Consider the following 22970-nt stretch of genomic DNA (forward strand, 5'->3'; position numbering starts at 1 on the left):
CTCATGTACCCCACTGCATTTCAAAGCATACAATTGGTTTTTGTCTGTACAAAACTAGCTCAGCGTAACATGCTGAGAAGCACTACCTCAAAGCTACTCCTATTTTTTTTAGTACACCTTCACCAAGTGTTTCCTGCCTGGATCACAGACCTAGTTTTCACATCTGCTACAATCAGAACTAGCAAGAGCTTTTGGCTCAGAGAAGCTAAAAAATCTACAACCAGTGGCTTTTCTACAATAGCTATTAACATTTTTCTTCTGCTGGTTCCACATCACAAAGATGTCTAGCCCTTAATTTTTTCTCCCTGAAATGTTGTAGTATACTTTTAGTCTTGTCTTTAAAATTTGAGGAAGAACAAAAAAAAAAAAAAAAAGAAAAAAGGAAATACAGATGTTATTAATGTATTGTACATAGGGTCGTGATCTGTTCTGTCCCTTCCCTTTTGAAATACCTTTTTCTTTTTATCCCTTACAAGATACAATGCTGTTTCCTCTCAAATCTATTTTCATGAGGCATTCATTTGGTTTTGTCAGGCCAGTGACACTGGTAAATCTGCGTGGAAGCTGATGCCAAAGTTCAGTGAAGCCCATGGCGGATACAGGAACTCTGTTTATGAGATAAAATGGTTAGTATAGCACTTCCTCAGAGCTCTTGGCAGGAAGCAGGCACCAGTTCAATTAATAAAAAGAAAGGCATAAATGTGTGACTGTCACAGTCACTTGGTAACTTCCCACTCAACAACATGCCCAGGGGATTTTATTGCAGGCCAGATGGGGATTTTGTTACAAGGTGGGGCAGATGGACAGGAGGGAGATGTGGTCTGGTGGCCCAGGACACATGACAGAGTGCAAAGGCACTCATGGGCACACCAGCCACAGTTCACATAGAAGCTGCGTCCATGTGAGTCCATGTGGCGATCTACCTGTATCTACAATGACCTCCACTAAACAGAGACTTGAGTAATTCAAGTGACGCTATAGGATGATTAGCCATTAACTGAGGCTAATTTGACCCTGTGCATATTTGCAGAAGCTTTTCAAGAGCCTACCCAGGTGGCCCTGCATGGTGGAAAAACAGGCATTTCCTCACACCTATTTGTATTCGGGTACCAGAATGAAGTGCCCTAGACTCAGCATTTTACAATCTTAAACTGCAAGATGATGAACAAAGTACATAGCTGCAATAGCTTAGCAAATATCTATAACCTAAGAAAAGAACATAATTTAACCCTTCAGAACCTCTTTTGGTCTTTGTAGCTGGAGGAAGATTTTTGTTGTCATGTCTGCTCCTAATTAATCATTTGACATCTGCAGTCCACTGAGAACAAATTGATAATTGATGGAAATTCACTTAAAAATATCATACACTCCCAGGAGAGTCTAGACAAGACCCTAGGAAAATAGTGACCTCTGTTAAGGTTTTTTTTGCTATCAGAAACATTTTCGTCATGTTGTAGATTTATTATGGATGTCTCACAAAGAATGGCACAAAAAATAAACTTAAAATATAAACCACCTAATCATTTTACTAATAAATAGATTGACCTTTAGAAACATTGACCTCATGGCAAGTTCCAGCATCTTTCAGACACAGGAAATATTAAGGCTGGCGCAAGGATATTCAGTTAGCTTTGAGCATAAACTGAATTAGGGCTGGTTTTTTTTAAATCACTTGTCTAGACTGATAGATTAGTATGTAGACATGAATACATGTTAAAGTTGAATAACAGAAGTTTGTTTCTGAGTGATCACAAGACCTATAGGGGCAGTTTATGAAGTAGTAATGATCAGTGCCCAGTGACCTTGGAGTTTAAACACCTCAGAGCAAAATCCTGCTGAGATGAGCAGGTGCCAGGTGAATTCACACATTACAAATACCCTAAAGCAAGAATCATCTATTCATATTTTTCTTTTTTTGCACTTTGAGCTATATCCCAGGATGCTCCTTGGACACAGCCTTGGAAATGATAAAAACCCCTGTGATTTTATACCAACCCAGCCCATCTGTCTTCAAAATTGTTTGCTAGCAGTATCCACTTCCGCATATTTGAATTAACTGGATTTGATTTAAGATACAAAATAAGGATGTTTTTCTTATTTTTCTGCATAAGATCAGTAGTGTTTCCATACTTCCAATTAAAATAGGCAGTGTTTGTCCTGTGAACAAAGAAATCTGAGAATGATCATTAAAACTCAAAATACAGACATACTCCTCAGTGAAAATGAAAATTAAAAAGGTTGATAAACATGCAAACACCACACAATCCTGAAATGCCACCATTTTTAATGCCATTCTTTACAAACTGAAGTTCAAGCTCAAACATGAACCTCCCTGAGCACATTTATTAATTAGAAAAGCATTATCCCTGGCTTTGCAGAGAGGGGAAATGTTACATAATTAGCAAATAGTGAAAGCAACAGAAAATTTCCGTCTGGCTTCAGGCAGTTAGTGCACTGAGCACTCTCCTTGTGTGCCAGAGCTCTGCCACAGCAACTCAGCTGGCAGATACCTGAAGTAAAACTCATAGAGTTCTTGACTCTAGTTCAGAAAATTCAGGCAAACTCCTTTGAGACGTAAATCTCAGGTCTTTTCCTGTAAGTCCCTATGGAATGTTACTCCGGAGAAGTGAAAAAGAGGTGTCACATTCAGGTCTCGATGTTATAGAAAGGATTTTTTCAGAGCCCAGGAATTCATTAATTCTTTGAACAGTACTAGGGTATTCTATCCAGATTACTGAATGGCTTACCATCTATCAGGCCCTTTCATTCCAGTGTCACAGGAGAAGCTTACAGGTTTTTACGGTCAAAGTCAGGTATTCCAGGCTGTCTGAGCATTTTGTCATGTTGAAGCAGTTGGCTTTCTAAAAAAAGTCAAATAGAAGGGAATGCAGCAGAGAATAAGGAGCTTATCTATGTGAAACAAGCCTAAGTGTGTGAGACTACACAGAAGAGAGAGAAAAACACTGTAGCACAGTGGGAAAAATCCCTGACATAAACAAGAGTATTAATGGGACGTGTTTGCTCTTGACCTGAACACTGTAATGCTTCCAAGCAGGGAACATGCTTTCATTAGAAATAGGCATTAATCCTAATTCTTCAGAGATGAACTTCAATTGATTTGGAATTCAGATAAGCCTTAAAGCATTCACATATTTGAAGATTATCTAAATTTTTTCATAACTGGGGGTCTCACACTTGTTGGCTTCCATAAAGCTGAGGTGATTACTGGGCACACCAGGGGCTCTTGGCCATTCTCTTCTACAGCACCCTAATCACCCTGTATGCTGGGTGACCACCTCTCTCCTGGGTTTCATGTGTCCCCTAGATCCCAGGTACTTGCACTACTTAGCCTTATACTATCTCTGTTTTAGCTACGTAACCCTACAGCATCTTCCACACCAGGATTCCTAAAAATCTCTTTCTGTTGAGTTGTCAGTAACTCTGTTTACTCTTTTCTTACAAAAGGGCATTTATGCTTCTGCTCTGTGCTAAGGCTCCGAGTTGATCACCTTTCTTGTAGCATGTATCCTGCTAGCAGTCTCTGGAAACTGCCTTCTTTCCTGCTCTTCATGGCAGTTTCCCTGCTCCTTCAGAAAGCCTTGAGTTTCCCAGCCCCACTTACATCTCAGAGCTCAGTCCCTTTTCATTTCACCTTCTCTTATTTTTAATCCAAGTAAGTTATTTGGTTTATAAGCTTCAGAATCCCATTGCACAGAAAAGGTTTAACAACAACAGACAGACAACAGTCAGTCAGCACCTGTTGGATGCTCAGCAGTTACCCATCCTCTTTCTCCTTTTCCCTCCCACAATCAAGTTTCGATTCTCTACCAAGGGAGAATCATCCTTCTCAGCCAGCTGTTCTGAAGCCCTGAGCCTTCACATACATTTTATGGAAAATATTACCATACTGTGGTACTAGGTTGAGGCTGACGATGGAAGGAGGAAGGTTTACCTAGCATTGCTTTCACTAGGCTGTAGTAATTTTAAAATTAGGTTCACATGGGATTTTAAAAGAATCAGAGATTTAGTAGATAGGGGTTTTTTTACTTTCTTGCTGAGTCCACCTGTATCTTAGAATGTATACAAATAATCTAGTTGCAAAATGTGTGAATGGAGATTCACAAACACACAAAGTCTAATTTCCACTCAGACTGGTGTCCCTGTTAGCAGTCAAAGACTCACTGCCTGGGTTATGTATGGGATGCTGAGAGCTGAAAAAAACAGCAAATGAAGGACAAGGAAAAAAAATCATGTTGGGGTTAGAATTTTTCGTGCTCATTGTTCAGTCTGAAAAACAGCCACCAAAGGTCAATGTTATAAGAGGGAAGCAAAATAGATAATATGGACAGCTGAAATCTACTATCCCTGTAGACCTGATTTTTCAGAAACTGCTACTTTGCAGAGAAACCTATCAGAAGAAAATCATTATTTTTTAAGTAATTTTCCCATAGGAGAGCAATTTGTGATGCAGACAAGTGCCAATATAATTAACTCCTTGGCATTATTTCCTTGAAGAACAGCTGACAGCAAAACACAAGACAGCCTACTTGCCCTAGAATACAGGTAATTTCTCTTCCAGACATTCAAAGCTGCATTGCTTCAGAGAAATATTCACAAATAATGAGAACAAAATAATGAAGTAATGTGTTGGTGCACAGATCTAGGAGCAGTATTTAACTTTCCAGGATCTGAATACAACCCACAAGCACTAGATTGCAGCATGGCTTGTCACTGCTGGGCACCTTGCACTGACTTTTAGGTGCAGACAAAGTGTGTGTAGAATGTTACCTCCCTATCAGCTTGCTTTGCTGTAAGGACAAAGGGCACTTTGATCCCAGTGCAGGAGGTTACTGTATTATAGATTTTTTTCTCAAAAACCAACTTTGCCTAGAGAGAAAAACTGCATAGAGCAGCCTGAAGGTATGAAAGTCTCTGGAGAATATCATCCATGATCTCTCTCTAAGACCTTCATCATATCCTATTCAAGTTAAGGGGGAAAAACTGCTTTATGTTAGAATACTGTGAAATCAGTAAAAAATGAGTGCCAGCTCCTGAGAAGTGTGGGCTCGAGGTTGTTTAGGATGTGGGGAAAAGGAACAGCTAAACAGGGCAGTTTCTTTGTCTCTCAGCTAGCACAAGGTACAGTATGGACAATTTATGTGATGCAGCTGAAGAAAACCAGCTATACCTTGCCATCTCCCCCAGATGTCTTCTCCCAACTTATTCTGGGGCTGGGTTCACCCCTGAAAAACCTCTGAAATGTACATTTGTACTTACAAATGTAGAAATGAAGAAATGTAGATGTAACAGTAACGTTCCCAGCATTATAGGGGTTTGGCTACTAGAACCTTAGCCAAATCTTAACAAAAGCTACCAGCCTTTGCTGGCTGCCTTGGCTCCTTCTGGGGTGCACGGTGCAAAAGAGGGCTCATTCCACTTTTCTGAGACCTTTAGCTTCCCAGGGGGACACATCTCTACAGGTCTTTTCCCAGTGACTAAGAGGAGACCTCAGTGTCTAACTGAAGGTTGGGCAAGATCAATCATTAGGAATTTGCGGTGAGAGGCAGATTGTGTCAGATCCCATCTAAATTGTGTCTCAGAGACATTTCTCCTTTCCAACAAGCAGGGAGACTGATTGGGAATCCAGCACTGCTTGAGCCAGACAATGAACAAACTCCATCACCCATATACTGAGCCTGAATCCGTATGTGGGATCTGGTCCTCAGAAAGCACTGGATATATTGAGAAGACACATGGGGCAGGTGCAAAGAAAGCATTGGGGCATTATCATGCCCAACCTGAGGGCAAGGTAAAGGAGTTCTCCTAGAACTGGTTGGATTTCTGGGTAAACAAAGGTCATTTGTGTTATTTTGTGGAGGGCTTTCTATGAGCGCAATCTCCCCAGGCAAGGGTCATGTTTGTGTCCGTTACATATTTTCTTTGCTCTAGCGATCCTGCAGTCCTTCCATTGACTTCAATGGCAGTGCTATTCATGGACTGACTCTAGGATTGGGCTATTTACTAAGCAAATAATCAGAATCAGCAGTTTTGGAGTCATATGGGCACCCAATAAGCAGCCTGTTTTGTTGTTGGATTGGCTATAAAATCCCAAATCCCCTCAGCTCCTGGCTGCTGGCACCAAGGCTCACTAACAGCAAGCAGAATGGCCTTTCAGTCTGCACTCTTTGTTTTCTTAGCTGGACTGGTATTTTTCTCTGAAGCTGCACCACTGGTGAGTCTCTTTGTATTCAAACTCAATCATTACAAGAATGATAATCTAGATTTTCTAGATGACTAGCATCCTCCTCATCCATGAAATTCTGTAACAATTAGGCTTTGCCAGAATGCTATTTCTGGGTGGTTTTTTATAGTAGCATCTTCAGAATTCTTAAAACTTTTTATTTTCTTGCCATTTACCTACCTATTTTAAGGAATTATGGAAGGGTCAAGGACCCAGGTGGTGTGACCTTTCTTTCTCTTCCTTTGTGTCTGTTCATGACTCACATCCCGTATCCTCAAAAAAGAGGCAGCTTTGCCAAACAAGTGCTTCTCTGAAGCACTAAAAAATATTTTTTAAGCATGACTAAGGATTCCTTATAGTGTAATGAAGCCTAAGAGAGGGATATTCTTTCAGCCTTAGGATATCATATGTATTTCTTTGTTGGTTTCCCTAGCTAACACACTTTGTCTGCACTTACAAGAATTTACTATTTTCTTATTTGTGATCTCATTATAAAGGTATAATATTATAACATTTTCCTAGAGCTATATGCAGCTCTAAATATTGAACAAGAAGTCTGTGTGTGTGCAGTAAAGTTATCAGTATAAAGCTCTAAGATGCTCTGCTTAAGAAATAGATGTTTGTAAATTAGCTTTGAATAGCATTTCGCAAAGAACTTAAAGTGAACGGTAATTCCGCAATTAGAATCCATCTTTCCTTTGGGAGAAGGTTTTTGCAGGCTTGGTGGACAGCTCCTATACAACTTCTCCTCCTTTCCCCAAGGTCTCCCATGGCTCTGTTGATTCCAAATGCCCTCTTATGGTGAAAGTGCTGGATGCAGTCAGGGGAAGTCCTGCATCTGATGTAGCTGTTAAAGTTTTTAAACAGGCTGAAGATGGAAGCTGGCAGGACTTTGCTGCTGGGTAAGTTGTGTGTTCTTCTGGAGCCAATTTCAAGGTGCCTTGGCCAAACAGTTGAGGAGTTAATGGAACAGAGCTCTGATCAAAACAGCAATGTGTTTTCTGACGTGTCACATTATCAGTGTTAACAGCACATGAATTCTGATCTAAAATCCATTAGATTTAAGTGGAACTTATCCATGACTGAAATGCTAATTGCAAAAATATGTTCAGGTGCTCATCTTATCTTTGTAAGGGAGTAGTTTTAACACTTAATTTTTCTCCTAGCTTCAGTATTATCTTCCCTTCCTATAGAAAAAAAAAGAAAAAGGAAAAGCCTATTTACCAGCATTTTGTAGGTAATCCAGACTAACTTCTATTCATATGCAATGGATATAGAGCTTTATTTGAAGCAGTCACATACAAAATCCTCTCTGTAAGATTTGTCTGCACACATACAAATAATAAGTGCATTATTCATCTTCTGCTGTGTACCAAACGTGCTGGTTGGAAGAAACTCCTTGACCAGAAAGTTTTAGAGAGTCCCATTGTAACACAACACAGAGGCAGAATCTCAGCATTTGTTTGTGGCCATTTCTATAGCTCTGAATGTCTTTGCTAGAATGACAGCCCAATACCTACAAATACCTAGTGTCCTTAGGACATCACAGAGGGTCAGACAATAATACCTTCGGTCTGTGAAAAGTGGATGAGTAACAGAAGAACACAGTTTACTAAAATTCAAATAGCTGAGGTATTCAGACATTTACCTTTCATTGCAACAACTTGTTGAATCAGATTTTTAAATAACTCAAGAGAAGCCTCCAGTAGCAGCAGAATATTCAAGCACTGAATAAGAAGCAAAAGAATGGACAGGAGTCGACAGCACATTTAACTGCCTTTCACTAGGATTTTCTATAGCATTATTTACATAAACCTGCAGAAAAAAGAAAGAAAGAAAACTCTAGAGGAGAAGACTATAAGGAGAGATACTTTTCTCTCCATCTGAATGGTTTCTTTTTATATAATGAAAAATGAAAAACACTTTTCCCCACTGAAAAGTAGCAAGAAAATTTGCAAGATTGAAAGAGAAACAAACAACTCCGCTCCCAAATGCTGAGTGTTAACCTAGGAACAAAAGCCTCTTAAAATGGATTTATGTACTTTAACGAACAGAGAAACTCCATGAAAAATGACACATTTTTTTCAAGAGACAAGGATAATGTCTTATCCCTAGTGAGCATTTCTTTCATTATTAGGAAATCAAATTATTTCAAATGTTTCATCGAGTGCTGTGTAACATCTAATACAAAATACAATTTACAGAGGACTAAGATAAATGTAATGTCATTGTTAAATCCCCTTTATTTGGGGGGCATAACAGTGTTTTCTTGTTTAGTTTGCAATGCTGCTTTCAACAAGCCCAAGGAGACAAATCCTGTAGTTGTTGGGCAACTTCTGTTGAAACTTTAGGTTAGCACACTCAAGAAAATCAAATCACTTCTTCTTAAATATAAATTGAGAAGATTAACCCTAGGCAAGTGATGGCAGTGAAGGAACATTAAATCACAATTTTTATTGCAGGTAAAGATTTTGACCTTTTCCTTGACTTGCATCTTAATCAAGGCTGCTTTCCTTTCAGGTGATACCATTGACTTTAGCTGATGACTCTTGTTTGAACCAGATTTTCATATGTGCTTACAATTTTACTCTTTTGGAGAAGCCAGACTTTCCCTGTGTTAAAACAGCTGAAAATATGAATGCAGTCCAGGAATGCAATATGTAAATACTCCTGTCAGGTGCATAATATTTTGAAGTTACAGTACCTAGCAGATACATATGGGAAAGTTACATTTTGTACAAATGTCTGTTGTAGTTATTTTTTCACCTCTGTGTTTGCTTGTTTTTACTTTGCAAGCACACTTTATGGAATCAAGAAAATGTACCTGGCAACTGTTGAATTTGAGTAATGGTATTTAAGGGGCAGTGGGAGAGTTGGAATAGTAGCAGATTACTTTACTAAGAGGCTTATTTCAAAATGACTCCAGCTAAAAATACACAAGAAGAGATAACTTGAGCTGAGACACATACTGAGGAAGGGTTTAGGGCACAGAGCATGTGATTTGGATTCTATATGAGCTTCTCCCATGACTAGCTTTGACCTTTCTGCTCCTCACAAGTTTTTGGAAATATAGGTCTTATCATGTGGTTCAAGAGTTGCAGTCACCAAACATAGTTTTTATGTGACCTAGGTTACAAGTAATCAAAAAGGCTTCTGTGTATTTGAAGTGGTTCCCCAACCCTCGTTTTTTTTTCTTTTAACTCCAAAATAAGAATTCATGCTCCTGAGATATTTCCTCATCAGTCTGCATCTGAGAGCACAGTTTATCTCAATGCAGTACGTGTCCTAAGAGTTAATAAACATCATTGTATAGACAGTGTAGATTTAACCTTGCCACCACATACAGCTAAGGTCCAGGTAGGCAAAAAGAGGATCAGGATTGCAGTCTAGGCTGGCACTGGAGTAACTTAACTGGAAAAGCACCACTTTTTAAACTTAACTGTCCATCTTACAGCAGATGCTGGCAGTCCACATCCTATTAAGAATAAGGAACATGTTATATTTACTCCCCCACTCAGACAGAAATACAAGCGCTGTTCAGAAGCAATCGCAGCATTTTGCTACCAGCGCTGAATGCTGAGCATCCTCTGCCTTGTGCTGATCCCCTCCAGGCTCTGAATCACACACTGTCCTGTTGGCTGTCAGTGCAGCAGTAATGCTGAAAGGTTTCCTTGTGAGAGCACTTGCAGTGAATGGCTACCACTTAATAACTAAAATAAAGAATGTGCCATTAACTTCTGGTAGTGTGCATGCCTTTTCAAGTGAGCTCTTCTTCCCAGTTTCCCAGCTGTTCTGGATGGTTAACATCTGCCACTGGGGCAGCACCCCTTAGGGAAAGAATCATTCCAGCTGCATCCACATTTTCCTCAAACTAAAACTAATTTGTTTGTCTGAACAAAGATTTTGAGACAGACACCATTTTTCCTTTTAATTGGTTTGTGTCTAGACTACCCAGCTTATAAGCAGAAGTACATGGATTGCTAACCTCTTCTGCAGCATCTCAGTAATTCTGTTTCACAGCTTCAAGGACACTCAGAAACAAATTACTTCTCCATTTATTAAAGCAATACAGATTAAACAGAAATTACTAATTAAACTAAGAGAAAGCAGATGCACACACTTGACAAATTGACTGTGATACATGTTTCAAATAGGACTTGGATTCTCTGCACGTTTGGTCTGCCCTGGACACAGTTGATTACACTTGTACTGGACCAGTACGATTTTGTCAGTCTTAACAAATAAAAGAAAATTAGCATGGGATTTTCAATCCTGTTACCTCTTAATTTAAGCGAAAGCTCTCTCCTTCAGTCATTTTTATTTACCACCATTAACCAAAGATAACAAACACGGTGAAGGAGGAGAAAGAGACCGGGAAAGAAAATCCCAACAGCACAGCTGATTCCATCTCAGATAAGCAACATGTCACTGCTTTCTCCACTTTCTCTCCTCCTCCTCCAGTTTGTTTTCTGCCTAGGCAGTTACTCCTTGCCATGAGACAAGAAAGTTCCAGTAGTTCTTCCAGTCATGGCTTTCTTTATTTTTCCTTCAACTACGTCATGTGGTTATGAAGCGCTATACATGTTAAATAAACATTTTCAGAAGAAAAAGACCCAAACAAAAACAAACAAACAAACAAACAAAAAAGGTTAAAAAATCAGAAATTAAATAAAAGGAGGGGAAAGAGATAAATGGGATTTAGGAACTAAGTATGTAAATATTTAAACAGCTGTCATACAAAGCTTGAACAACTTCCTTTTCGAACAAATAGGGTGCAATGCCAGCTATACTTCCTTCTTGCTGCTGGAGTTTCTTTATCCACAGATTTTTGTTACAAGCTGAGCACATAATCTCTGAGCTGGGAATTCCTATTGCTCATTTATATGGTACCCAGTGGAAGAGGCCCCTGCTCTTTGACCAAGGCATTGTAAATCAAATTATTAAAATCTTGTGATGCTAAATTGCTTTTCCAAGGCATTACCACTCAGGGTCACATAAAATCACATCAGTGTATAGGAGTAAACCCCAGAGCCTCAGTGCTAATAACTAGAGAACAAAATGATTTTCCAATAAAATTTCTCTTCTCTCCTTAGTTTGGTTTTGAGATTTTGCATCTTGCCTGTCATCATGGCAGTCCTCCTAAGACAGCAACCTTTGGTTCCAGAGAGCATTTGGTACAAGTTAACATGATACTAAAAAGAAGGACCTTAAACCAGCCAGCTTTGATTTGTGATGTATATGGGTGAGTTGGTAGCAAGGACAGACTCTGCAATATGGAAACATACACTGCATAGAGAGATGGAACTATTCCAGATGATTGGAAACTGCTCAATGTAGAATTTGGCACCTCTACTAATTAATATTCCACACTGACTTTTCTGTTTAGCATCTAAATGACAATATAAAATATTTACATAGATATTTAATCATTACAGGAAAACCACAGAGTATGGAGAGATTCATGAGCTCACGACAGAAGAACAGTTTGTAGAGGGAAAATACATGGTGAAGTTTGAAACCAGCTCTTACTGGAAGGCGCTTGGGCTTTCTGCATTCCATGAATATGCTGATGTAAGTAGTGGCAAATATCCTTAATAACCTGTACACACTGCCTGTGCAGCAGCAGCAGCTGGGAAGAACAAGCACAGCCCTTTGATACTGAAGGAGCATCATCACACAGTGAAGTGGTTCACTGCCACACAACATCGGGCGAGTAAAGGCAGTAAATGGCCAGCTAAGCCAAAGGAAGGAGCCAACTTCCCTGCAAATGCTGACACAGCTCTTCCAAAGTGTAGCTGTGCCCATTCACCCACTCATACCAGTAGGGAATCTTGTTCGAAAAGAGCTACATTATTCAAAAGTAGAGAGTGTTCATAAAAACAAACAAGAAAAAAATGTACCGAGAAGAAGAGACTGCTTTTACTGCTGCTGAAGGAATGGAGGGATTTGAAAACCTTAATTTTATAGGAAATAAGCTATGCTTGAATCAGAGGTATTTCCCTCATATTGGTCACATGAAAATCCCGGAATTCTAATATGACATGTATTTACCTGAGAAAAACAATTCTTTCTGGTGTGCCTTTTTTAAAATTATGTTCAGCACCAAAACATGCAATTAAAATAAAAGAAGGTATAAAAATGTAAAGAAATAATCATAGTGGGATAGTTGACTATTTCAGTGATACTCAAATTTCATAATCAGGCCAGCAATATAATCATGTCCTGTCTCTCCCTTTGCTTTCAGCCCTACACTGATTTATTGTCTGCTCTATCCTATTGTGTTTGCTTAGCACACCCAAAAATCTGTTTAAATTCTTCAGGCTTAATCTGTCATTAAAGTTTCCCCAATTTAGTTAGTCTGGAACAGCTACTGGTACTGTTGTAGAACATTTTAAACCACAAGTTCATGGAGCTCTGTGGAAGATTAAACCCAATGACTGAGTCCCAGGTCCATAAAAGTCTGAGGTGGTTTGGGTGATTTAGGTAAAAAAAGAACCCTCAAAAATATTCCCTAACCATTTGGATATCTGAAAGTTGTAAGGGCTACACCTCAAAAGGTGCTTAAAAATGCCTGACTGAGACTGTTCCAACTAGGCTGAAGAAGCTTTTCCTTGACATAATAGCCTACAGAACAACAAGGTAGCCTGGGAAGTGGGTAGAATTTGGTGACTGACTGTGTACAAGGTAACTGAAGCCTACAGTCCTCATGTCGCAGCAGCTTAGACTTTGGTCATAGGAGAGAACTCTCTAGTCCACTTGTAGAAAGTGCATCATGGTTTAGAAAACAGATCAAATAGCAGGCTAAAGAAAGCTGGAGCTTAACCCAGGTGATGATGCTTTCCTGGGAATCGGGTGTCCCAAGTCCCATTCAACCAATTTGGAGAGCAGCAGATTTGAATTTTCTTACGGCAAGTGTCTGTCCTTTTTCTGGCAAGCCTAGCCACTCAGTTCTCAATGCAAAAACTGACCCACCACCAGTGGTGTTAAAAACAGGAGGGGGCACTGAAGCACAGAAAGCAGCTTTGGGCTCCAACAGCCTGTCTTGTTTGGACACCTCACACAGGGGTTGTATTTAAATTCGCCAGGTGGAATTTCACCCCTGTCTTTCTTACTGGTCATTTGAGATACCTCCCTGTCCAATTCCACATCCCAAAGCAGTTTGCCTGGCTCAGCTGTGGGTACCTCCATCCAGCTTCACTGCAGCTGAGGCTCTTTGTGGACCTCGATCCAAATCCCACAAATACTTGGCACTCAGTACTTGGCAATCACAAAGTAACAGGAAGCATTACCCTTCAGAAGGGTAAAAGCATTGAACAAAGTGCTCTGCAGATGAAGTGAGGTGTGCTTCTTAATTGTTAATAAGGTAGCTTTGACTGTATGTTGTTGGTCATGACCACAAATTTTCTCTTTTCCAGGTGGTCTTCACTGCTAATGATTCCGGTCACCGCCACTACACCATCGCCGCTCTCCTCAGCCCTTTCTCCTACTCAACCACTGCTGTTGTCACTGATCCCAAGGAATAAACATGTTTATTTTCATGTTTGTTTCACAAACACTTTCCTCCACTAGAACTATCATAGGCTTTTAGGAGGAAGGTTTTCCTACTGCTAATGCATAACTTTTTGCTACATTAGTTGGTTTTTTTTTTCCATTTTGTAACCTGGCAAACTTCCAACAAGTCAATAAAATATTACTTCTTTAAAACAATTTTTACTCCATTAGTGATTGTTTTCTAAAGTATCATGATTTGCATTGAAGTGCAAAGGATAGCTGAAAAACACGTGGGATGACTTTTGATTTAGTTTTCTTATCTTCCTCCACTACCTTAAAGAAGTTTCTCCAAAATACATTGGCTCAAACCAGGAAATTCACATAGTTGTGTTACCTTAAAAAAATTACCAAATAAATTTACTCAAAATAAGAAAGTTATCTGTACTTCTCCAAGTTTACACACAGAAAAGATGGTCCCACTATCAACCAGGTCACAAGGTGAATTGGCGAAATTGTGAATACCTAGCAGCAGAACAAACAATGCAGAAACCATTGAAATAAGTATGTCCACAGAGCTGAAAGAGTCAAAATCTGTGTTCCTTTACTTAAAACTTCAGGTAAACCTCAACACTTTGATGTTTCAAGAGGAAAGCTGGCTGCTCAATCAATCTAGGAAGTACTGAAGAAATTTCAATTAGCACATTTTTTAACATCTTTGATATTAAAGTAATTATTTGACATCACACAGCTTGCTCCCCTACACAGGTGCATTTGAGTTAAATCTCTAATAAGTCAAATCTGTAGCCGTCATTAAAAAGAAGTCCTAAAATAGAACCATCATCTTAATATTCTCTTCATATTTTTAGAAATAGGAAAAAGTAAGCTGTAAAGTGACTGTAATTCGAATAAAGTTGCTGATAAACTGACTAATGACTTTGAGGGCTTTAGCAGTGATTTCTGTAAACCCCTGGCCTATTGTATTTAAAATACCCTGAAGCAGAGGAATTGGTTTTTAACTGGATTAAATAAATTACAGAGAAAGAAACTGAAATCATGCCAGTCAGAAACCTTCAGCACTCATTTGCCGCTGACCTTGGAGTTTATACCCAGAGCCTGCTGGGATGACAGCATGGCAAGTGAATTCACAAGTTACAGAAGCTTGCCTTTAACATTTCACTATCTGGTTACTTTTTCACGGATTTCTAGATGTTACCATAGTTGCACAACTCTTGTAAGCAGTGCAAACAGTTTCAAAACAACGCTCATCATAAAGTATGGAGATTTCATGGGATCCTCATGTTTCTGGAGCTTGAAAACCAGTAGATTTCATTTGAAGGGTGTTATGCTAAGCCCTCAAAATAGGACATAAATTTGCTCATATAGATATACTCAGCAAAAAACAAACAAAAAAGCCCAAAAAACCCCCAAAACCAAAAACCAAACCAAAAAATACCACCAACAGCTACAACAACAAAAAAACCTACTCTTGCAGTCATCCATCTGGTGAGATGTAGTAAAAGAGTATATGGATATATGTCTAGGCAAAGATCAGAAAGACAAAGTTTCATTTCAATAAACAACATTTCCCTAAAATTAACTAGATGCTTCTGGTAGGAATTGACTTGCAGTTGTACAGGGAAAGTCCTGAGCTTGTACTGAATCTAAGGGACAAGTGATACAACTTAAGATACTGTTTAACTGTGCTTCAGAAGTCGGTGTGTAGGTATCTTGATGTCACGCTGAACACCAAAAGTAGTGTATTTTTCTTCCTAGGGAATGCATAAGAAAACTAAATAGCCCACAAATTATCCACCTACCTTTTATTAGAGGTGGGGAGGAGATCAACACAGAGAGAAATCTCTTAATGTATAAGCATGGGTGACTCAATTGAACCAAACCATAACCACAGAGAATTTCTCACTGAAATTGCTGGGTTGACAAAAAAATTGTATTTCTCTCAATTATATGAGGTCAATACAGCACCATTCCTCAATAAAAAGAGAAAAATAAAACAGAATAGATATTGTTTCCAAGAAAATTGACACTGTAGTTGAACTAGGCAATGTTCACAATATTTCCACAGAGAAGGATAGAAAAGACATTTTCACAGACAAGGTTCATGTTTGTATGGGTTACTTATTTTCTCATTATTTACTAAGTAAACAGTATGAATCTGTGTGTTGAAAGTCATAAGGGTTTTCTGATAAGTAGCTTCATTTCAGAGGCCTTGATATAAAAATCATAGCTCCTACCCATTTCTGCTTGCTGACACACACTTTCTAGTGGCAGGCAAAATGGCTTTTCATTCTGTATTTCTGGTTTTCTTAGCTGGCCTGGCACTTTGCTCCGAAGCTGCGCCATTGGTAAGTGTCTCAGGATTGAAGTCATTCTACTGATGTAGTCTCAATGTCTTTTTTCCTTTTATTATTTTTTAATTAGTGTAAGCAAAAAAAAAAAAATAGACTATTCTATTTTGTTTTGATTATTTTGATTTTACAGTATGTACAGACTGTAGTTCTCTGCTGCTGCTCTTTTCTGGTCCTTCTTTCTCCTTCTCTAGTCATTAGTGAGAGGACTTTATGGGTAGAGAAGTAGCACTTGTCATCAGGCACAGAAACTTCATGAAAAACAATGTGAGATGAGAAAGGAAAAACTATCATATTCACTAGACAAAAAACCTTGAGCATTCATAACATAATGAACAAGATGTGTCATGATGAATTTCATCTCCTGTTGCAAAATCCATGCTGGAAAAAGGCCTTCTCTAGACTTCTGCCTTACTGCTCTACCCACTACAGCTTAACCCCATGTAAGCAAAGAACAGAGCCAAAGTTAGGATCCTTCTTCCAAAGGGCTCATTAATCCCAGGAGAGCAAGCTAAAGACACAGATGCTTCAGCCTGAAATTCTCCTACAACAGCCTTGTCTCTCTCTCCTCAACTACTCATTTTTCCTCTCAACTCTGATCTTTGGGAAAATAATACCTGACTAACCTTGTTGAGGAATAAGACTTTCATTGAGCTCCCAGGGTGTAAAAGTCAGGAAAAATCAGCAGTGGCCTTCCTGCAAGGCCTCACTAGCGAGGAGCCCCTGCCTTCCAGAAAGGGAACGGGAGGAATCTGGGCATAGAGGCACTACAGATACGTGCTGATTGGTATGATACCAGACATGGTTCCTGACCCAAGGAACATCCCAGACTGTAAGAGGGCATTAAAGGGAGGGCTCTTAGTTTTTAACCATCTACATCACAATTCATTTTACAATGATTAAATGGATATTAGTGACTGCTATTTGGAGGCCATCCCCAATTAGCACCTTCTATAAAGCTCTGTTTTCTCACTCTTCATCTGCAGAATTAGGTAAGGTCAAAGCCCTCATTCAACTCTATTTTTGAAAAGGTAAAACATCAGGCCATAATCATTACTTGTGATGAATATGTTGGGATGAAACTATAGCCATCCTGTATTTGAAGGAAGGTTTTTCTCTCCTGTGCTTGTGTAGATGCCAAGGTTGACAAATCCGATTCAACACACTGTTAGGAGAGAGTCTGTATGTGGTGCTTATCATGTTTACAGCAGAAATGCAACTCTGTAGCAACAGAGATAACTCTATGGCAACAAGGTACCAGAGGCTTTCAAATCCAGAAAGCTGCGCTCAAACTTACGGTCCAAAATACAGAGGAGGAGTTGGCAGATTTTTAAACAGTCCTACTACCTTTAAGGATGCAATTATTTCCTGTTGAGGCCACAACTTAGTTACAACTTCATGCTGGAGAAGATGTGTAGCTAAGCCATGAAAAGGAAAAATAGAAACGTGGTCTCACACCTGCTGTGCCTCCCTGGTGTATATGGCTCCATGCCCAACAGCTCCTGAAATCTTCCTTCCTGGCCCAACCATATCCAGCCCCCAGAAAGCTTCAGATTATGATTCTTCAGTATACAGCAGTCTTCTCATGGAAAATATGGTCTGTACTGTAGATCTAAAGAATAATATTCCTTGGTGCTTTATGACGTACTGTCACTTACCCTTCTTGCATCTTAAAAATTCTCTCATCCTATTGAAGGACCCTCTTGACGCCAAGCATCCTCTTTTCGTAAAAGTTGTGGATTCAGTCCGAGGAAGTCCAGCTCCAAATGTTCCAGTTAAGTTATATAAAGAAGCAGCAGATGGATCTTGGGAACTGTTAAATTCAAAGTAAGTCACACTAAAAAAATGAATGAAAGATGGGAAAGGCAATGGGAAGAGGCCGAATAGTTGAAAGACCAGTTTCACATTCTCTAATGTGAGATGTCTTTTTGCTCAGAGGAAAAATAGCATACAATTGAATTAACTTGCTGCAGACAGTCTTTTAAATGTACTACAGTTTCAACTACCAAAATGGTTTTATAATTCTTTACAGTTCCTATGAACACAAGAAAGTATTTTAAGCTATCCTTCAATTCAGTCATCGCTTCTCTCTAATTTCATTGCAAAGGTCTCTATTACTTTTTAGTACCCAGCAATGAACTGCTGCATTGTTATCAGAAGAATCAGACAGACTCTTATATTTTGAAACCAAGACTCTGGTTGAGAATCCTACCTTTACTGGCCATTTTCCATCTTTCTAAATGGATTTTCATTTCTTACAACACCACAGCTATAACAAGAAACTGTTTTGAACATATACCACATCACATTTGATAGCCTTCTTTACTTCAAGATAAAGGACTTACCCAAAAGGAGAAAATTTGGGGATAAAGATTTATCACCTCCTCCTCCACAGAGAAGAAATCACATCTCAAGTAACAAAAAGAATCTCCAGATATTTAAATATTGCCATGTCTTCTAAAAAATGTAATTGTAGAATTTCAAATGTAGATGACTTTTTTTTAATTGCCCTCTATTTTAGTATATGTTAATGCTTAAAAAAAATAAAAAGCAATCTTTATTTAAAGTATAGTCTGAAATTAAATTGGAAAAATTCTTAGGTGAAACACAGAATGAGCATTTTTTATTCACCAAGCAATATCCCACTTGCACACTTAGCTCCTCGTGATAGTTGCAAAGTCTCACCTGAGACCTTTCCATGTATGTTAACAGTCTATTCCACCCAAAAAAAAGTGAGGAAGGGCTCCCAAGGGCTAGAGCTGGTATAGCCCATGAACTTCGACAGTGGAATCCCAGACTCAGACGCATTTCTAGAAATTCCAGTAGAAACTGTTCTCTTTGGTGTCGTGGAGCAGTGGGCTGGCACAAACAACACTGCTCTCATATGTGTCCTTGAAAAATATAGCTACAGTGAAGGCCACACATTATTGTACAATGTGGGGAAAACAATCTATTCATGTTGTGCTACTTAAATTGCCTCACACCCTCAAGTGAGAAGACAATTTCACACATATTCTGTCACTGGAAATGCGTGAAATTTTCCAGTAAGTGTTCAGTTTACTCATCTTTACTTCTGAGCTTAGCAACTCTATATAAAGATACTCATCTAAACAGCTGGATAAGACTGAAGCCTTAAAAACACGTTTAACCTTTGAGGAAAGTAACCTCAAGATAAGGTAAGCAAAAGTCATGCTAATACGAAATCAACCTCCCCAGGCTTGATAATTTTTAAATAATTGAATGCTAGCAAGAGATCCTGTAATATTCTCAACTGAAGCTGCGTTTGGTATTAACTGGAAAAGCTTATTAGAGAAGTGACCAGTTATCTAGCAATGATCAATCTATGACAAAGAAAAATAGAGAAAATTGAATGGATATAAAACCTCTGATAACTGACTACAGAGCATCTTGTAAGATATAAATGGTGTTCTATACTTTATTTTCTAAGCTGTATGAAAAAAAAAAAATCCTAAGTAATGCACTGGACAGTGACAATATTTTTCTCTGCATGCAATTTGAGTAAAATTCAGAAAAAATTTGGTAGATAGAACAAAAGACAGTGGATTTTAGATACCAAAATCAGGCACTGGCAGATCTGTTATTTGAGGATAACCTACCTAATAAAAAACCCCTAGTAATATAAAACCAATTTCACAGAAAGATGTTTCAAAAAAAGGGACGTGTTTGAGAGACAGCATTCAATATTGCTTCTGGAGCCCTAAATGGGTTAGTGCTCAAAGATGTATGGTTTCAAACCAGTACTAGAGCTTTAGATAACACTGATAGTATCTTCAAATCAAACAAAACCACCTGTTTGTTCAGGCCAATATAAACCACAAGGAATTCCATGAGGCTACATTGCTAGTTGACCTATGGTCATTTCAAATAGCAGATCTCAAATTTCTAATAACCAACTGTAAAAAATATTTACACTGATAAAACAACTCCATACATTTAAATAAGAAAGAAAACCACGGAAAAATCAGGACATTTGATCCTGCTTAGTTGCACAGTGAGTGCATCATAGAGCTTCCACATTGCTTACAGCAGTGGTGAAGTTTTCCCTCTGAGTGGGTTCATTTAATTAAGTCCAAGACTCTGCCAAGAGTCTATGAACAATAATGCCAGTTTTTGGCTCACCCCCAAACCATGCAGAGTTAGTGTGGTGGCAGGTAGCCATCTGCTGTGGTCGCTGCAGAAGTAGCAAATGCCAAGATAAGCTCTGAAGCATCCACACTACAGATGGACGTAAGACATTCCAGATCAATAGAAGTATTCATCATATTACTTAAGCCACACATCACTCAAGTTCAGTTGCTAAAAACTGCATCTTTCTCAGGCTTTTAGCCAAACTATAAAAGTGTGTTCTTCTACCATTACACAGACAAACCAATGACAGAGGAGTGCTCCCAGAGCTTACAACTAAAGAACAATTTGTAGCAGGGATATACAAGCTTGAGCTTGATACAGCCTCTTACTGGAAGAGTATGGGTTTGAATCCCTTCTACCGTCATGCTGATGTGAGTATTCATTTTCATTTCTTCCTCTACTTCAGTTGCAAAGAATAAAGATACTTTATATGTGTAGGCTTCAATTACTAACTGCATATGTTGAACTTTATTTTCACTTTAAAATATTTTCACATTAACACTTAAAATCCACAGTCTCAAAGCTTTGTAGCAACATAGTCATGACAGAACCTAGTTACTAGCTCCCCCATAACTCCCAAAGCTCCTAGATGTGTTACTTATGGAGAGGTTTTCCATCCTTCTCCCTCTACTTAAGCCCATGATCGTTTCTGTACTTATTCTAAGTGTTTGAGGGACAACAAGTGAAGTACTCTTTGAAGTCTCCTGGGAAAAGCATTTACCTGCCTTTTGGAGCCAGTATTTGTACGGCTACAGACAGAGTTCATAATTTAGATTTTTAAAGACAACAAAAGTAGTACTGTGTTCTGGATGCTTGGAGCCCCAGTTAACAACAGGAAAAAAAGGTACAACGTGCCTCTTTAATTTGCATGGGACAAATAAATTGGTTAGAGGAAGGTGTTCCAGACCAGGTACCAAGTGAGGCTTGCTGAAGGATTTGGGACTCCCTGGGGACTGTCTCCTTCCCCCTCCAGAGCATCAGTGCTTTCCAATGACCTTTCAGTAGTAGCAGTTCTATATTAATTGTTGGCTGGACTGTGACAGATCTGCTCAGCTGTTCTTATTTTCTTGGAGAAAAGGTGGCAAACACCTGGATTAAATTTTCTCCCTGCCTTCCAGAGACACCTGAAATATGACATTCTTATACTAAACAATAATGAAGGTTAATGCTGGATAGCCTTGCCTTCTGTGAGAACTGAAATAAAAAAGGGAAGATGAAAGATTTACAACATGCAAGTAAATTGATTGTATATCAAGATGATGTTTGACTGGACATTAATTTAATCTACAGTGCAAGAGCCTTCTTTCTTCAAAATAAGCCTCAGTAGGGAACACATTTTGCTCAGTTCACTGGTTGTTTCATATGCATCTTTCTTATTAATGTTGAAAGGAGCACAAGCTGTGCATCACAGAATGCTATTAAACCCTCTATTTTAAAAGTTGACACCTCTCATTTCACAACACGAAATAATGTACTATGTGGAGTGAGAAATCAAAGGACAGGATGTGCTGGTCAAGGAGATGTTAATAGGGCTGTGCTAAATCACTCATATGTAAAGTTATTATGCTGTGGCCAGATAACTAATGCAGTCCTTCTCTAACTATTAGATTTTGAAGTAGAACTAAAGAAACCCATTGTTTTATACTCTGGCTAATGATGTGTAGCACTGTTTAATTCTGTTGCTTGAAGTACAGAACATGATGAGCAACAAAAACATTCCAACACTTGAAAGAATGGGCTAGCTTTTTTTTTTTTATTAATAAAGACAATGAATAGGGTTCATACTAGACCTTCATAAGGGAGGAATAAGGAAATAAGAAAAAACGTCTTGTTGCCATTTATGAGTACCAACAAGGAAATGCCAGTTTGGATAATAAATAAATTGTATAAAGTCTTGAATAATGTGGTATTTATACTTTTAACAAATGATATTTAACCAGTGGAAAAACTGTGTGTTACAGGCAGTCACAGCTCAGAGTGAGAATATTTCTGAAGTTTCATGTGAAGTTGCATAAAATGAGCACAGTGGTTCCAGCTAAGCCTTTATCTGGAGATCACTTCTCATTTGTCTCGTATTTTTCTTTTTTCCAGGTGGTTTTCACAGCTAATGATGTTGTTAATCGGCATCACACCATTGCTGTTGTCCTTAGTCCCTTCTCTTACTCAACTACAGCAGTAGTTAGTGAGCCAGTGGAATAGAAGCTGACATTAAGCATGAAAATTCGGTTGTGTAAAATTTCCATAAATGATAAGAACTTAGTATCTGACTGTATCAACAGCTTTAGATTTCATAGTAAATTGTTGCAGATAAGAAAACCTTATAAAAGGAAGGCCTTGTAAAATCATGGCCCACTTCTGCTACTTTGGCTAACTAGAAAAGGATTCTGGGTAGTGACTTAGCTGAAATAGAGGAGGAAAACAAGTTACATAACCATAGAAAACAACTTATATAACCCTCACATGTTTACATCGTGGCTTATGGTCGTTGGTTGAGCTATGGTTGTTGTGCTTTAGTGGAATGTTACTGATAAAAGCCTAATTGCTTAGAAAGGCCTGGTTTTTTGGAATAAACGAGCTCCCTTTTGCACCTGCCTGAGGACTCTGCGTCGCTTCTTACTGCAACAGTATATCACTAAGTTTTTTATTCACTTTGTTAACTTCAGAAAGAACATGTATTGACTTTGTTTTCAAATACTCTTCCTAATAAAAGTATTCTGCATTTC

At 38.7% G+C, this 22970-nt stretch overlaps 2 protein-coding genes across 2 annotated transcripts; both read left to right on the forward strand.

Annotated features, from left to right (window-relative positions):
• The first annotated feature begins 6055 nt into the window (after nt 1-6055).
• TTR (transthyretin) lies at nt 6056-13948 on the forward strand. Its single transcript, XM_032124244.1, has 4 exons — nt 6056-6232; nt 7004-7143; nt 11677-11812; nt 13657-13948. Exons 1-4 carry the CDS (start codon nt 6164-6166, stop codon nt 13762-13764), a joined length of 453 nt encoding a protein of 150 aa, XP_031980135.1. The 5' UTR covers nt 6056-6163; the 3' UTR covers nt 13765-13948.
• A 2002-nt stretch (nt 13949-15950) lies between these two features.
• Nucleotides 15951-22970, forward strand: LOC116451118 (transthyretin-like). Its single transcript, XM_032124252.1, has 4 exons — nt 15951-16095; nt 17795-17925; nt 20483-20618; nt 22339-22970. The coding sequence occupies exons 1-4, from the start codon at nt 16027-16029 to the stop codon at nt 22444-22446; spliced, it is 444 nt and encodes a 147-aa protein (XP_031980143.1). The 5' UTR covers nt 15951-16026; the 3' UTR covers nt 22447-22970.

This window comes from Corvus moneduloides, chromosome 1 (genome assembly GCF_009650955.1).
Source record: "Corvus moneduloides isolate bCorMon1 chromosome 1, bCorMon1.pri, whole genome shotgun sequence".
Classification (NCBI taxonomy): Eukaryota; Metazoa; Chordata; class Aves; order Passeriformes; family Corvidae; genus Corvus; species Corvus moneduloides.

Excerpts from the sequence above, each read along its gene's own strand:
- LOC116451118 (XM_032124252.1), top strand. The coding sequence starts at position 16,027 with ATGGCTTTTCATTCTGTATTTCTGGTTTTCTTAGCTGGCCTGGCACTT. Across the intron at positions 16,096-17,794 it reads GCTCCGAAGCTGCGCCATTG|GACCCTCTTGACGCCAAGCA; the intron begins GTAAGTGTCTCA and ends ATCCTATTGAAG. Across the intron at positions 20,619-22,338 it reads CCTTCTACCGTCATGCTGAT|GTGGTTTTCACAGCTAATGA; the intron begins GTGAGTATTCAT and ends TCTTTTTTCCAG.
- TTR (XM_032124244.1), top strand. The coding sequence starts at position 6,164 with ATGGCCTTTCAGTCTGCACTCTTTGTTTTCTTAGCTGGACTGGTATTT. Across the intron at positions 6,233-7,003 it reads TCTCTGAAGCTGCACCACTG|GTCTCCCATGGCTCTGTTGA; the intron begins GTGAGTCTCTTT and ends CCTTTCCCCAAG. Across the intron at positions 7,144-11,676 it reads TGGCAGGACTTTGCTGCTGG|GAAAACCACAGAGTATGGAG; the intron begins GTAAGTTGTGTG and ends TAATCATTACAG.